Source organism: Andrena cerasifolii, chromosome 6 (assembly GCF_050908995.1).
Source record: "Andrena cerasifolii isolate SP2316 chromosome 6, iyAndCera1_principal, whole genome shotgun sequence".
Lineage (NCBI taxonomy): Eukaryota > Metazoa > Arthropoda > Insecta > Hymenoptera > Andrenidae > Andrena > Andrena cerasifolii.
The window spans coordinates 14185093-14201833 of NC_135123.1; the positions used below are offsets into that span (position 1 = coordinate 14185093).

The 16741-nt window shown below is 43.0% G+C and overlaps 2 protein-coding genes and 1 long non-coding RNA gene across 9 annotated transcripts in view; 1 reads left to right on the forward strand and 2 right to left on the reverse strand.

Annotated features, from left to right (window-relative positions):
- Positions 1-1525: 1525 nt before the first annotated feature.
- On the reverse strand, positions 1526-2068 carry LOC143370545 (uncharacterized). Its single transcript, XR_013085653.1, has 2 exons — positions 1964-2068; positions 1526-1811 (listed from the first exon to the last, which is right to left on the reverse strand). It is a non-coding gene; the product is annotated as an uncharacterized LOC143370545 (long non-coding RNA).
- Positions 2069-2073: 5 nt separating this feature from the next.
- Positions 2074-5228, forward strand: LOC143370536 (transmembrane protein 19). 2 transcript variants are annotated; one of them, XM_076815820.1, is made up of 7 exons: positions 2074-2194; positions 2702-3112; positions 3207-3317; positions 3655-3942; positions 4042-4146; positions 4213-4428; positions 4506-5228. In XM_076815820.1, the coding sequence occupies exons 2-7, from the start codon at positions 2962-2964 to the stop codon at positions 4658-4660; spliced, it is 1026 nt and encodes a 341-aa protein (XP_076671935.1). In that variant the 5' UTR covers positions 2074-2194; positions 2702-2961; the 3' UTR covers positions 4661-5228. The 2 variants fall into 2 exon arrangements, with proteins under 2 accessions (XP_076671935.1, XP_076671934.1); XM_076815819.1 differs by lacking the exon at positions 2074-2194 and adding an exon at positions 2295-2552.
- A 273-nt stretch (positions 5229-5501) lies between these two features.
- Positions 5502-16741, reverse strand: part of Dh31-r (Diuretic hormone 31 Receptor) — a 163236-nt gene continuing 151996 nt past the window's right edge. For 5 of the 6 annotated variants that reach the window (XM_076815803.1, XM_076815798.1, XM_076815801.1 and 2 more), the window contains 8 exons: positions 16583-16674; positions 15799-15925; positions 15078-15304; positions 9484-9654; positions 8670-8793; positions 8038-8079; positions 7868-7951; positions 5502-6227 (listed from right to left, as the gene is read on the reverse strand). In XM_076815803.1, coding sequence (XP_076671918.1) covers positions 6039-6227; positions 7868-7951; positions 8038-8079; positions 8670-8793; positions 9484-9654; positions 15078-15304; positions 15799-15925; positions 16583-16674 — 1056 coding nt within the window. In that variant the 3' untranslated portion in view covers positions 5502-6038. Of the gene's footprint in view, positions 6247-7867; positions 7952-8037; positions 8080-8669; positions 8794-9483; positions 9655-15077; positions 15305-15798; positions 15926-16582; positions 16675-16741 lie in introns of all 6 variants that reach the window. The other variant, XM_076815804.1, reaches the window with a different exon arrangement.

Here is a 16741-nt window from a genome sequence, read left to right on the forward strand (position 1 = left end):
GTCCGAGAGCGGCGGTTGGTCTTACCTCATCCTCTCTCTCAGAACAGCGAATAAGGAAATGCCTTTGCGGGCTTCTAATTTATATCCGATCGTTGCTATCTACGGCCGCAGAAATCAACAGCGGTTCCGCGCCCGTACGTCTCTGCTCACGGGCGGCCTCCTACAAGCGTATTCGGGAAACTTCTCCATGGTCGGAGTTTCTCGAAGCTTGGACACGAAATCGTCCCGATGAGTAGTTCAGGATCCTAGGTGGAGAAGTCGTCTCTGGAACTGGGTTAGGTCTGGGTTAGCCGGACTGGCACCACTGGTTCAGGTGTCTGGTTCCGTGGTCCAGCGTACAGGCTGAGAGCTGCGATGCGATGGGGTCAGTACCACGGCGAGAACTTCTCGCTTCGTAGTGGGATAGTCTCCTCTGCTGGCGTGCTCCGGGTCTCCTACTCCTGGAGAAGAGCTGCTCCGCTGGCGTAGCTGCTAGCGTCAGTCCGACGGGTGTAGGATCTGCGGGGCCTCTTTATGTGGTCGAACGTTGGTTGTTGCTGCGAGGGCCATTCTCAGGTGGTCTCTGTGTCCCTCTGGGTTAGTGGATCTGTGATGCTGACAAGGTTTGAACCGCTATCCGTCGTCTCACTTCAGGCGTCTGTAGTCGACGCACATATGAAAGCTCCGATCCTCCATTCGCTCCGATTCGCTCACGCAAGTGGAAGCGTAGGGTTTTTCTGCTGATGTACTGGTCTGTTGGAGTCTTCAGGTCTTGCGCGTGGCGGAATACCTCCATGTAAACTTGGTACGCCGGTCGCCGGGCGCGAAGGTGGCACGTAACAGCTCGATTGCCTCCTTCCAGGTCGTCACGGTGGATTTGACGCCTCTCCATCAGGTGGCTGCATGTCCTTCGAGTAGTAAGGGTAATCCCCGAAGGGCATTTTCGTCGGTGACCCGATGGTCGGAGTTTCTCGAAAATTATTTTCTGCACGCTACATCCTTAAGTTATGTTGTCGCGCCCGACCGTCGATTGTTCGGGCACTCGTTATTGTTTGGTTTTTTTTTTATTTATTTATTCCTTGTGCAATTAATACAAAAGAAATGGCGCTTCAAGACATTGTCGTATATTGCCCAACGAACATTACATCACTACAGACTTCATTCTCCCTCCTCTTTTAGGGCATAAAGCCCTGCCCATTCCCTCTCTCTCACTCATCCCCTCCTCGTCTACCATCCTCTCTTACAATGCCTTAACCTGTATCGCATTCTCTCCTCATACTCCATTCATTCCTCACCTTCTTTGTACTGTATTAAAGCTCAATATTATACTTCTCGAGCACCGTTTTACAGTGCGACTAATCAGGTACCGTTACATCACAGCCGTCTATCACTAAATTCTTCGTCTTTCTCCCACCCCCATCCACATTGCCGGTTTCCTGAACTTTACGCTTTTTAAACTCGTTATTGTTGACAGTGTGATTGAGAACGCGCGTCTTGCAAGTTAAGAGTTGATTACTGATTAAATATACGAGTAACACGTTAGATATTGTGGCTGATGTTATATTGTAATTTATTTTAAGTGTACCATAGCAATAAAACATTATACACTTAGACGTGTGCGGTGTTGAATTCCAGAACGAAACGCACCTCGTTATTGCCTGCCCCCATTTATTCCTGCGGATTGAAATGTCCATCTGAGACCGGTCTGTGTAATTAACAATTGCTTTTATATTTAATTATAGAATGATTTATCGATAAGGTGGGCGTAATTATTGATAACGAGAGAGTTCTATCGCGGATCAGTTGTAGGGTGACTTTGATAATTAAGTGAACTCTCTTCGTCTAATTCGAAAATGTAGCTTTTCCACAATGCATTTACGTGCTTTGTGTATTCTATATGAAAGTATAGACCCTTCTGATTTCTTTCTGTGAATTTTGTGACTATTCCAGTTATAGTTAATTACATTATGGGCAATTATTAAACACCAAGCATACCAAGAAATGGGCGTCAAAACACGCCAACGCCAATCGAAGAAAAGTACTCATATGTTAGTTCTCTTGTTCACCGCTACGCGTCTCTAGCATTTGTGGGTCCACGAACTGCGCAAATGTTCAAACAGCTTTTTCGGGCAATAAATAAAGAATTTCGTTGTTAAAAATGATTGCATAATAGTCTGTAGAGCCTGTACAAGAGGGCAACATCCTCACATTGCAAGTAAACAAAGAATTAAATCAATTAACCAAACAATCATTTCAATCCAAAAGAATCTGTCCACGGGTTATCGCCGGCATTGAGCTGTCTGAAGCTGTCTAGAGCGCAATGATCGCCGGTTTAGATTGCACGCAATAATGTAATTCTTCAACGAACAAACGCAATTACTACAAAAGCTACAATTAAAAGAACACTATAATTACGAAATGTTCCGAATAGGCAGAAAAATAAAGTAAACACGCGCAGAGACAGATACAGTATTTTCCGATGGTTACTTTAACGTAAATGATTCTCACATTAAAATAATCTTACAAATATTCGTTTGTTGTATTACCCATATGCTAACTATACCCAAGTGAATGTAAATGAAAAATTTAAACAATTACCTGCCCTTAAAGTTTAATTGTATGTAGCGGTACTTCGCGTGTGCACCAATCGTTATCGTGTTTGTTAAGTTCGATATTTATGGATATTTACACCGATATTCGGTGACTTTCTTGTGACTTTCAGGTTGTATCTTATCTAAAGGAAGATATACGTAATTGTATAATCGTAGTTATTTACTCAGAAACGATGACTGATACTTAACGCAAAGCGTATGCATTTCTGCGTACAGTAATGACGCGAGCACGAAATGGGGGATCGCAAATGAACGTGTACATTTGCGTACGCACAGTGCCTTTTTAAGTACTATAATTAAATTCTCGATTTGATCGAGCAAACAGGGTTGTAACAATTAAGTCCACCAATCGCCTATCAAGGCCTTAGGCATGATTTTGATGAAGGACAAAGAAAATCAACGATCGCACGTGCTAGTGCCGGTTCTCCTTACTGCCTGTGCAATTCCAATTTCCATGCTCTTCTGGATCGTGAATGTGATTTATTCCACCTTCCACCCCGACCCCGAGGATCACTTCGACAGTACGTGCAACGAGATTAAACGCAGCTCACCCTGCTCATCGCTTCGTCATCGCTCCACCCTGACTGTCTTCACAACCGAGCATTTCTATTTCAGAGGACTTGGTGGTATCGCCATGGAGATGGCTGGCCTCGGTGGTGATTCCCATTTTCATGGCGTTCTGGGGATGGAAAAAGAAAAGCGTAGACGTCAGCGGCGCCATTCTTGGTAATGAAATGCCCTATCGATTCTAAAATGCAATACGGTATCAGGTCGAATGTAATTTCATTGTATATTGTAGAGAAAAAAAAAGAAAGAACGCGCCGCGTAAAGTTGATTAGGACCATTGTTAGTTATCTGTACGACTCGGGTAAAATGATTGCGTAGATGCTCCGTTCGCTGTCCGACGCGGCAGTGGACGCGTCGGAAATGTAATGTAAAACGCTAGTGTTTAATGAGATATGTTGCGTTGTTTCGAGAAGAGGTACGCAGCATTTATTCTACGCGGGTTCTGCTTAGCTCGCTCATACATGTTTTAATGTAGCTACTGAATGTTACATTACAGGATTATTCATGGGTTTTATTCTGACACTTACAAGTTTCACTCATCTGGCTTGTCTCTTCTCATTCTTTGTTACCTCCTCTAAGGTGACAAAGTTTCGTTCTCACAAAAAGAGAAAGTTGGAAGCAGAATTTAAAGAGGGTGGCCAAAGGAATTGGGTTCAAGTTCTGTGCAACGGCGGCATGGCGACGCAGTTGGCGCTTTTCTACCTACTGGACATAGGATGCGGAGAGAGACCCATTGATTTCGATAAGAGTTACAGGAGTTCCTGGCTGTCGATAGGGATTCTAGGTATATTTACAGTAACCGACTATCAGTATTCTGTTCTCAGAATTCGCATGATACCGTTCGGTGGCGATACTTAAATGTTTCCCGCTTATTATGATTCAGGAGCTTTCGCTTGTTGTAACGGAGATACTTGGGCTTCGGAGATTGGATCGGTCGTTGGTAGTAGAGATCCGTTTCTGATTATATCGAGAAAGAGAGTACCAAGAGGTAGATATATTAATATTATTTACATCTTAAGAAGATGTTAATGCCATTCTTCTTTCATGGTTGTAGGAACAAACGGTGGTGTCTCTTGGGTAGGTCTTTTCGTTTCTGCTCTCGGAGGTTTGACAGTGGGTCTGTTTTATTATTTAACCGTACTGTACACTGTAGACACAGCTGTGCTTCAATTAGCAGCGCCACAGTGGCCTATCATTATCGTCGGAGGAATTGGAGGTTTCGTCGGAAGTATTTTGGACTCTGTTCTAGGAGCTACTTTACAATATTCTGGTAAATTGTGTTCTATTGTCCTCCAACATGGATTCCGCGTTACGCAATAAGATTTATCGCCTGATCTTTTCACGCAGGGATCAATGAGAAAGGAGTAGTCGTGGAACGCCCCGGGAAAGGTGTAAAACATATTTCCGGTAGGCAAATTTTGGATAATCACAGTGTGAATCTTTTATCGAGCGTTATTATCGCCCTTACGTTGCCGAGGATAGCAAACATAATCTGGCCTTAAACATATACATTCAATTATACACATCGATGTTTAATGAGATATTTAAATAAATACATACATTCGTGAAATATTTACTTAATTAAATGCACAGAGGCTATAATATTTAATCAACTAAATATTCAATTGAATCTACGTATTTATTTATTCATTTAAACACAGATATATACATATATATATATATAATATATAAACGTGTAAATACAATACGTGTTTACTTTTGGAAATAGTTTTATATGCGTTTGTAATTCTAAGTTTTAATCATTATTTTATTGCGACCACAGTCAGGAGACATCTTAATTATCTAAATATACAAAGACAGAACACTTTGATGCATCTGACGTATTTTAGATTAATTTCTCTGTTATTTTAAATTATTTATAACTTTACGATGTATCTCTTATCATTATAACCGAACAAAGGTACGCAATATCTATCGGCTTCTCAACCGTCCACATAACAATATGTATTCATCAAGACTAAAATGCTTTTTGTAATCATATCGTTAAGATACCTATTAATTTTATTTGTAATATTCCGTAAAATATATGGAACTTACTAGTCCCCCGTATGTTCCTGAAATTCTTTTGTCTTCTTTCCCTGACGGTAAAACTGGGCGAACGGGACGGGGCGATATTAATTCTATCACCAGTCTGAGCTGTAAATCTTTATATGTTAGAAGGACTCGTACAGTTGCTTGCACATTTAGTTAGATGTGCATCGACGGTAAATGCATTCGCGACGAACACCTTCCATAAAATCACTATTTCATATAAAAAATTACGCGACGCGATTCATACGAATCGTATTGTTCTTCTTTTACCAAATAAAAAGCACCACCATCCTCTGGACAAATTCAGTTCTGTTTTATTCCGCCCTCCGACCGAAATTCCCAGGAACTCCCGGACAGATCACCCTCGCCATTCTTCTTTCATACTCTCCCATAAACGCTACACCATATACATTACAGTTAGTAATTTATTATTCACCGATATTACAAACTCAATACCATTGCCCTCTTCGTCGCCGCAACTGACGGCAATCTTAAGGAAACAAAAGATTAAATTCTTTAAGCGTTCGAATTACAACTAATCTGAAATTAACAAACTTCCCACTTTCAAAGTTACAGTGCTCCTTCACCCGAGCCCTTATTCCCCTATTTCTGTCCTTTACAAATATTTAATTCATCTCAACGGAGTCCCCCGTGTTACTCGTCATTCGTTTAAAAAAAAAAATCACAGTTTGATCTTCCGTGATGTCCCTCCGACGACCGCCTTCCATCCGATCCGTCGTTCCTCTCTAAATGGCAACGTCGGATCTTCAACGAGCCGGTGCCCTGTCGTCCCGTGTTCCTTGGAACGCCAGCTTCACCTAGGGAGCATCAACACTGCGTCTGCTCGTAATTGTTTACAGAGTCCTGAGACCTGACCAGCACTTGGGTATGATTGTTGAGATTATTGGCGGCAGGATGGCCGGCGACCAGCTGCACAGTTTGCCGGCTGCCTAAGGGCTTCTCGTCCAGCTGCCCGGACGTCTGATAGTCACACCTTCTCCTCTCCCGCCATCGGACCTGCGGTCGAGCGGATAAACTGAAACAGTCGACGTCCCACAATGGACTTGACTCGGGCACGTTTTGTCATTGGCGCGACACGGACAATCTCTCTTTCTCTCTCTCTCTCTTTCTCTCTATCTGTCCCTTTCTCTCTCTCTCGCTCTCTACCCACTCGCTACCACGTTAGTAGATCATTCCTTCGTCAGAGCGCGCTGCTTAGGGCCGACGTGTTAGTATCAATCAACCGGACCTGTCCAAGTCCGCATCGCGCCATTGACCAGCCGTGCAATTCCTATTTCTACCGCGGCTCGTGTTCCCTACGCTGTCCGCGCTGATGCTCGAAATCGCTTTAGTGCAGGATGATCGACTACGAGTGGGTGGTGCTAGCCAGGGACTGGCGTAGAATTAACGAGACCACTTTCAGGCTATAATCGAAACGAAATTTAACTGCGGATCACCACGGGTATAGGTTCTGTCTGCGTTCGAAAGGTGCGCGACCTTTTTTCTCGAAGGTGGTCGCTAGTGCATGACGGGAGCAGTTCGTGGAAGGCTCTGAAGGGTTAATTGACTTTTGTTCTGGCCGCAAGGAGGTTCAGTTTGATTAGAGAATAGGTTCTCTGTCTTGCCTTCGTTTCTTTGTCTCTGACGACATTAACTGGCTGATTCTTGATCCGCGAGGGCCTTAAGGGGAGGTTCCGGTTTAAAAATCGATTTTTTTTTATTTCATTTTTCGAATATTCAACCTTTAGGAATACATGTTTAAAAGGGCTTGTTGAAATTCGTAAAATTCCCGATTATAGACAGGTGTAACACTCGGACCCTCGGCACTCAAAACTTTAAACGCGTTTTTCTCGAAACAGTGTTCTCAAAATCGGTGGGACCTGTATCTGCAAAAGTTATTATCCGATTCGACTGAAACTTTTTTTATTTTGAAGAATATACTATGGTTTAAGACGTCCTTAATACAAGGCAAAAAGTCCCATTAAATTGTATGTATTAGTTTTCCTTTAATTAATTCCTAAAGATCAGCTATTTTTATGGGCTCTAGACCGGAACTGCCCCTTAAAGACGAGAGCAGGGGCCATTGAATGAAGCAGGGCATTGAAAGGGCGTGTTGATACTCCTCTCACTACTGTCTCATCAGAATTATTGTTGCGCGAAGAAGAGAATTGTGCGATTATTGCGCGGCTCGTCCACCGAACGGAAATATTGCCAGAGAGACGCGGACGTTCGTAACGATCGGTGGGCCCCGTGGGCCCCATTCTTCCCACGCGAATTCATGGATTTTGGAGATGTACGAAGTGGGCGCCTGTGACGTGCGCTCGATGCAACGAGAATAATGCAATGGGTACGAACAAAGCAATTTTCGCGGCTTATTGAATGGTGCGCAGAGACAATGTCACAGATTTTCAAACTGTTTCAGGTAATTATTTAGTGGTGGTCTCTTTCCCGCGATTCGAGGGGATTCGAATTAATTCTGGCACCTCTGCTCCCATCCACTCCTGGAAGCGATTCGAACATCTCTGCGAGGGAAGATCGCGGCAAAAGCGGGGCGCGGGACAGGTGGAGGGATATGAGCGTGCGGATGGTGTTTCATTAAGACGTTTTCATTACTACGGAACCGTGCGAAGGCTCTGTGTCTTTTGAATTTGCCGTACCGAGACGGTAGTGGCCGTGCAAGAGTTGGCGCGGTTTCGCAGCAGAGCCGTGCCCTCCCATTTCCTCTTGAATTGCGCTATTACCTGAAGAAAAGTAATGTTTATTAATGAAGACGTCTGCTCCCCGCAAGTTCCGTCTAATTAGGAATGCAGCAACGAACGTGACTCACCTCGCCGTTACAGAAACAGAACAAAGTAGCGACGCACAGACCCTGCAAAGGAAAAATCACTCGATCATTATTACCGTAGAAATTAATTACATATAATTATATTTTATTTACATATAATTAGTTATATATATATATATACACAAAAATTCAGAACAACAGCTCAAGATTCAATAGAGCAGCCTGGCAAACCTCAAATTAATTCGTCGAACCGTTTTTCTACAAAAAATTCACAAAGAATTACCTATTTTTTGGCGCAATCCCCCCTTAAATAAATTTTGTATTAAGAATACTTTTATCCGTTCAACTCGGCTCCCCTCAAGATTAAATCCTGAGTGCGCCGCTGATTATATGCACCACTGGTATATTATATAGCTCCCCCGTTAAATTTTTTAAACGCCAGAATCGGTGGTAATCGACGCTCAAATAGAGTGGCGCGCAGAAGCCTGCGGTGGAGAAGCTAAACCGAATCTCAGATAGCATCACTATTACCACTATATTGCTATCTTTTATATTTCATTCACAAAGATGAGAAGGCTCTCCTTTCCCGGGGGGTTGAAATGTCAGGTTTCAGCGCGGGCAGAATTTGCTTAAGCGGGATCGAGGTTCTCGGCGGAAGTATCGAGTTAGTTTACCTGGAACGAGGCCGTTATGGCTGAGAGGATCTGGTAAAAGTGTTCCCAGGCATGATCCTTTGGCGGTCTGAATGGGATGACCAGGTAATGTAGGCCCAGAAGAGGTACGAGCAGCAGCGTTGCCCTGCGGTAATGGGGAATCAATTACCATTAACTCCAGCGAAGCAACTGGTGCATGTAATATTCAGAAGAGATAACAGTTTCTTCATTTCTTCTCTGTCTGAGAATGTGTTCGTTAGAGGCAGGCCGCCCTTTATATTGAACTTTTGCCGCCCTTTACGTTTAATTATAAACAATTATTCTGTAATATAATTTTTGACAGTGAGTGGAATTTTTTGTAGGTATTTGTTGAATAACGAAAACCTTTCGTTAAGATCTTAAATATAGGTACGCACCTTGCCCTAGTACAGTGTTTCCCAACCTTTTTTGAGTCGCGATCCCCTTTTATAATATTCAAATAACCTGCCACCCCTTCCGTCCCATATAAGCTAAGGTAAATTTAATAATGTAAAGAAAACACGTTAAAAATATAAGAATATAATTCTAACTGAATAATATTAAAAAATACCGTGACTACCCCCAGAAAATACTTCGCGACCCACAGGTTGGGAACCACTGTCCTAGTATATTAGCAATTATACGGGTGATTTAAAAACAATTTATACGTTTGATACTAAACTCAAACATGTATTTGACTGTATTTTCCAAAAAGTTTCACTGTTTTTTATTGATTTTAATTTTCTTTTTGTACTGTTAGTTGCCGCGCTGCTGTTAAAATAAGAACGTGTCAGAAGAACAGTGATGCATTAGTTACCGAAATGCCTGGCGCATGGACCTCGAAGGTTGGGTGCCGATCGTGGGACCAGCCCTCAGTTTCATCAGCAAGACGCGCACGATGTTGAAGAGGAACATCAGGTTCAGCAGGGTGGAAACGCAGACGGGATAGACCAGCACGTTCATGTAGTTGCCCTCGTTGATCCAGCATCTGCGCTCATTAACGATGCAATGTATTCTGATAGCTTCTGATAGCTTCTGCTAATCAATGCAAGTCCAACTTTCCCTCTATATTGTTAATACTTTCAGTTGATAAGTTAATTAAGCCACCACTTTCATACTTAACGGGTCATTCCGGTTAGACGGGTTGAAAAAATCGATTCTTTTTTTAAATAATGTTTCGAAAGTACATATCTTCAAGAACGTATTGTTAAATTTTTATGCAAAACTTCCGATTACTTTAGCCTCTACAGAGGCGATTTTTAGAGAGCGCAGAGGCTCGGCCTCTATAGATGAAAACTTCGAACGCGTTTTTCTCGGAACGTCATTTGTCCACATCGTGAAGATAAGCTGATATCGCGCCCACGCGAAGTGCGCTCCTTGATCAAGTAGAGTAAACCGAGCATAAATTAAACTTTCGCGTCTCTTCTATTATGGATCACTTTGGTCCACATTTCACCGAGAAAAAAGGAAGTAATCCCTCCCTTCTCCAGTACTGTGGGAGTGCGAAGACTGTTCGATTGGCAAGGTATGTTTGGGCCAGAGCGATTGGGATCGAGAGCGGATGTTTATAGTAGAGTGTCGAATGCGTCAGGGGTGTGAGGCTCGAATGGTTTCGTCGAATGCAAGGGAGAGTTTGGGTGACCCGAGCGCGTGTCAAGAGTGTGTGTTGCAAGTGTGAATCTCGGGGAGCGCAAGATAAGAATGGATGAAGTCAGTCCTGCAGAGTTTGTCGAACGTATCGCGATAGTCGCCAATTCACCACCCCCCTCCATTAGACGAATGGGTTTCCCTTGTACGGACCCAGCGAGATGGGTCCGCTCGGAAATTCGACCATTCAGTAAGAGAAAGCCACATTCCAAGTGTCGCCAAGATAGTTACCCCTCCGAACAATAGATCCCTTTTAACAATATCCTGATTTCCAGAACAGTCCCTTTTCCAAATTCCGAGTGTCGCCAAGATGGCTCCTCCTGATACCAGATTTCACAAACACCCCTTTTTCCAGACTCCGAGCATCGCTAAGATGACTCCTCCTGATATCACTTTTCCCAAACACCCCCTTTTTGCCAAATTCCTCAGGTGGCTCGCCTAGCTCACCTCCCACTCCCTCCAAAAACCAAGTTAAATACCGGTCCCAAACGAAGGGACAGCGCATTCGTAAACCTAAGACTAGTCAAGTCACAACGCCGTTCCGAATCGACACTGTAAAAACTACTAAATCGTACCAGTTATAATAACAAAGAACCAGTACTTATTAAATCAGAGTTACCTCAACGACACAAGGGTGAATCTCGGGGAGCGCAAGAAGATAAGAGTGGATGAAGTCAGTCCTGCAGACTGCGTCGAACGAGAGGCATCGTCGCCTGAACCTGTTCTTCGCAATAACTAAGCTTTTAACTTTTCCACCAGTGTGCAGTTTGCTCCTGCCCTGATCACCTAGCATCCCTACAGTACCTAATCTCCATGAAACTGTGAAACATTCCCCAAAGCACTGGCAGCTTCTGAATGAAACTCGACGCACCCCATCCGACCTACGAAACCTCTCAAATCCCTTCCCTAAATTTCCCCGAACTCCGTTTCCAATTCCCTTTTTGATCCTCGCCAGTTTCCAAATCAATCCTAAAATTCTCCACCCATCAATCTCGCTCTCAAGCTCGTCGATCTATCCCAACATCCCCTTTGACGTCCTCCAAAAATCCGAAGCCGCAGTGTAATACACTCGGCGTCGTCGCAGGGGTCATTTACCCACGAGGAGAGCCGCGATGCCTCCGCGGGCATGTCCTGCCGCTCATTAATTTGCCCCGGCAGGATCTCTTTGTTCATTATGGATTTGGGGGAGAGTCGTCCTCCGGGGCAAATGACGGTAACTCAATTGCCCCGGGTTTGATCCAGTGCGCGGTGATTCGGTACGCCTCTGCAACGCCGTCACGTCTGCACGCGGCTTCTCTCCGTCCGCTGCGCGACCCGACGCGACCGGCAAATTAGCGCGACGCGGCAGCTCGGCTCTGCCGCCCCTTGGTCGCCGCAGTGCCGCGGTTCCCTGCGATTCCGAGCGCCGCTTATTAATTAACCTGCCCAAGGCCACTTTGCCGCCGCCCGTGATTTATCCGACGCACGATGACGGTTCGAAAGGGATGAAGCGCGTTGGGCACCCCGCTGCCGATTGGCGGCCGGCAGCGTGGCTTTCCCCGCTGCTTCGGTGGAACCTTGGAGAATATTTCTAACATATTTCCCACGAGGGTGGCAGTAAAGTGTCGATGCGAAGCGCGAGATCCTTTTTTCATTTTACGCGACTGCCCCGTTTGAACACCTCTTCCCGAGCTCGCTGCTTGTTCCCAAATAGATTTACGTTGCCCGGATGGTTCTCCGGACATCGAGTGGACTTCGCGCCTCGCAAAAATCGACCCGATTGCGCTGCTGAGAGATATCGTGTCAAAAGGCATAATTTCGCCTGGCATTTTGTGTCGGCGGTTTATATCCAGCGCGGTTAATCTAACCAGTCAAGTATTGTCCCGGAAAACGTATTTTCACCTGTACCCTCTTTTTTCTCACGCTTTCGTACCGCGAGCTACGGTCCCTGTCTATTTTTTCTTTTTTAAACGATTTTATTCAGCTTCGATTCGCTGTTTGTATGTATGCTTCGAATATGGCAACTCAAATTTAACCCGCTTCCAACTGTACAATTGTCTTGAAAGTTTGCAGGTGTAGTTTGGATGACAATATAATATTAAAAAAAATTTAACACTTGGGGGTGAAAAAATTACCCAGTTATCGATAAATATAACCCGTGACCACAAATCCAAACGACCTGAAATCAGCCACTCGCGTTCTTTACGAAAACGACAAAAATAAATATACAATTTATCGAGAAACGATCCGTCATGTATGTACGAATAGTAGAAGTAAAACTTTCCAGGCGTTCGTAGTATATCACCATTGAAATTGTAGTACGAGAAAAGAATTATTTTTTAGTGACTGTAGCACTACAACGTTTAAGCAAACTGTTTAACTGTGTACAGCAATAAAAGATATTTGTAAAGAAGTCTGAGCTGCGAAATGTAAATCCACAAACACTAAACACTAGAAAATAAAAAATATATAAAAGACAATTTTATGTTTAACGATTTTATTAAAAATGTAGTAAAAAACTAAATTAAAATGCACTAAAAACTAAAAAATAATTATTTGCTTGTACTTCAATTTTGATGGTGTTAATATCACTCTAAGGGGACCTTCCGATCTAGAGCCCAAATAAATAGGTGATATTTAGGAATTAATTAAAGGAAAACTACTATATATAATTTAATGGGACTTTTTGCATTGTATTAAGGATGTCTTAAATTATAGAAATATATTTTTTGTTTTATAATTAATCATTGCAGACGGCACTGGGGAGTCGTTAAAGTCAAGGCGTCAAAAAATTGATCCAAATCGGTGGGACCTGCATCCCCAAAAGTTATTATCCGATTCGACTGAAACTTTTTTTATTTTGAAGAATACACTTCTGGCTAGAGGGAAACCAGAAACAAATACAAAAGTGACATTTTTTTAGAAAATAACGACACTTGAAGTTTGAAATCACTTTTTTCCTATAATTTTCACCCTTTCAACGCCTTTAAAAATTACAAATTTTCAATTTTTATTATTTTTTTCTGGTATCCCCCCTAGCCAGAACTATATTCTTCAAAATAAAAAAAATTTCAGTCGAATCGGATAATAACTTTGGGAAATACAGATCACCCCATTTTGAGAACACTGTTTCGAGAAAAACGCGTTTAAAGTTTTACCTGAGTGCCGAGTGGCCGGGTTTCACCATGCATTTGCCGCTACTCAAATGCCTATAACTTCGGGAACTTTACGTATTTCAATAAATCCTTTTAAACAAGTATTCCTAAAAGGTTGAACATTCGAAAAATGATATAAAAAAGTCGACTTTTAGACCGGATCCTCCCCTTAAATAAAATCGTGGGGCACCATGTGCAACCAGAAGTTGAAGTATCAAAGTGATTCATATCCTGTTATAAAATATCGTGCCCTACGATTTTATTTAAAGTGACATTAACACCATCAAAATTGAACTACAAGAATAGAATTATTTTATAGTTTTTAGTGCATTTTAATTTACTTTTTACCACATATTTAATGAAATCGTTTACCATAAAATTGTTGTTTACATATTATTTCGTTATCCAAATTCGATGACTTTTACGCTAGTCCTTCGAGAGCACATTCCTCTTTCATTTTCAGAGTCCGTCTGCCTCTATATTTCCCCGGCGCGCTTCAGAATGTATCGAAAGCTCAGAGTGTTTCCTCGTATCGAATATCCGACAAAGCATTCTGCCGGCATAGCTCCCCGCGGGAATTTGATTATAAAAAAGAGCGCGGAATTTCGTCATCGCGAGTGACACGTGCGGATTGAAATTTTCTGCGACAGACTACAGCGCACCGACGGTGGCCACGCTGTTATGGTTGCTTAATTAATGGCTGGGGTGTTTTATGTTATTCGAAAGCCGCCCCGGGCTTCCTGGCGAACAGAAGGTATCCAGATCCTAGCCGGAAGTCGGACGCTGAATGTTTAAACGGCATGCAAATAACACCGTGCATGCGCCGCCTGATTTTTAAATGTTCCGGGTGTAATTGAATTTTGGTCACCTTCCTTTCATGCGCTGCCCGAAATAAAAGGTAATTCGAATTGTGTTGCGACTGCAGCTCGCTCGAAGGGTGAAATAAAAATCCACGTATAGGCGCCACATTCTATAGGGGATCGATAAGAGAATCTATTCCAATGGATAATAGTAATCGAACGTTCATTTCTTTCGTTTAGCCCCGTTGAATTCGATTTTCAGAATTTTTTTTAACCCTTTCGCTACGGCGGTCCGCGAAAATTCCCGAAATCAGCGTTTCTCGACCTTATTCTGCGATCTTTAAACATTTGTAACTCGGAGCAACGTTAACCGATTTTCATTAAATTTTAGGCACGTATACAACTTACTGCAATCTACAAACAGTTTTTTTTTTTTTAATTTTCATTACAAGCTCACAAAAAACAGTTTAAAAATCGACCTTTACTATTCTTCTCGCTACTCCAACCAAATACATTTTTTTTCAAAACGACGAAACGCGCCAGTTAGCAAACTAATCCTTCTAGCTTCTGAAAAAAACTCAAGTTGTTTGGACCAATTCTAAAAAAGTTATGCGATTTTAAAAAGTGTCCGAATATTAATGCGAGCCACTGTACATCGCGTTTTGCGGAGGGCGACTATAGTCGCCCGTAGTAGCGAGAGGGTTAACGCTTTGTTCTTAGCATGTTTCTTCGAGGGAACAGTTTCACGATTGAGGGTTGGTGGCCAATGACCGAGGAGTGGTGAATGGGGTTGCTCGCATTGAAACTTGAACGATTTCTCGTACACTTACTGCGCAGTGTCCTCGGGATCGTCGCTCGTCAGCCTCAAACAAGCATAAATCGTGACGATGATTGCTGGCACAGGCCATCCGAGCGCCATCAGCCACTTCACTAGCTTGTGCTCGCTGGTGAAGGCGCTAACGAGCAGGGTGTGAAGGTAGAAACCCTCGCACAACATCCAGGCGTAATTAGTGAGGAGAAAGTAGTGGAGGACGATGTGCAAGAGGCGGCACGTTATCTGAAAATCGCGGGCTCTCCTTTTACAGGCTGTTTAGCAGGGACAGGCTGAAATATATTAGCATAGATCACCTCAGTCTCCTTATATCGCAACAACAGTCTCTGTACACGAATTTGCAGAACTAGCCTGAACTATCATTGACTTGTATCACTTGCTTGGACATAGAAGAGCTATATCCTCGTCTTCTCTTCATTTGAAGCTTCGATTTTTATAAATTCCACAACAATTTCACTGGCTAATCGAAGTTTTATACTAAAGACTATTAGGTCTCGGTTTTCTGCGTGAATAAATTTAACTTCGTCCGAATTTAGTGCGGAGAAAGAAAGGTTGAATTGAATTTAACGAAGTTTCACTTTTAATGTAACGAGAAGAGAAACTGAGTTTTTGTTCTCAAACACGTGGGAGTACAGTGGCTGTAAGGGGCCGTTTGATTTTGTGCCAACTGTAGCCGAGCTGAGCGAAGAGTCAGGGGAGAAGGATGGCTTTGCGCGTACCCCATTGTTTAACAGTAAATCCGTGTTCGCGACGATGAATCTGTACCAGACCAGCCAGAGAGCGTTATTTACAGCGAACGAGGCGAACAGGTTCATGTGGAGGGTGATCCTTGCGCATCTCAGGGAGCTGTATTCAGAAAGGGACAATAAACTTGCTGATAAAACGTCGCCCCAGAATTCCCAGCGGTCTTTCACTCCCTTCCGGCGAAATACCAGCCGGCAGGGATCGAAACGAACTTAGATTATAATTTTAGAATATTTATTCGAAGCGAAATCGAGGCTTTCTTTGCCAATTGACTACTTTGCAGCAGGAGGGGTGCAGCTCCATCTTTACCGACTTCGAGTTAATTAGAAAAAATGTTTATAAAATTATACAGGGAGCACTAATTGAAAAATATATATATTCACGAAATAAGTAGTAGTTATTGCATTGATAAATTTTTATTTCTATTTTTGGCGAATTTTCAAATCTGGAGCTGCCCGAAAGCAAAAACATTGCAGGTTCAAAACTTGCAATAAATCGCTCATTTGTTATCGGATTTGCATCAATTTTACATTTTTTTTTTATCTATATTACACGTCATAACTCAAAACCTGTCTAAAATGCAGCTGCACCCCTTTCGCTGCGAGGCCCTCAATTTTAGGAAGCTACCCCTTCAACTTCAAAGTTACAACATGACATATCTTCCTGCGCGGCGAAGGGGTATAAAATTTCCCGCGATCCTGTCCATTTAGGAATTTCAAGAATCCCCCGAAATCGGACTCCGTATCGCAATCCACTCACCGGAAATACGTGAGGATGCCCAGGGAGAGCAGCAACGCCACCAGCGATATCGCGTATCCAGCCTCGTAAATTCCATTAATCCCCTGCTGCCACTGGAACCAAAATTAATTTCCTTTTACCTTCCAACGTTTCCAGCTACCGATAAGTAGCTGAAACGAA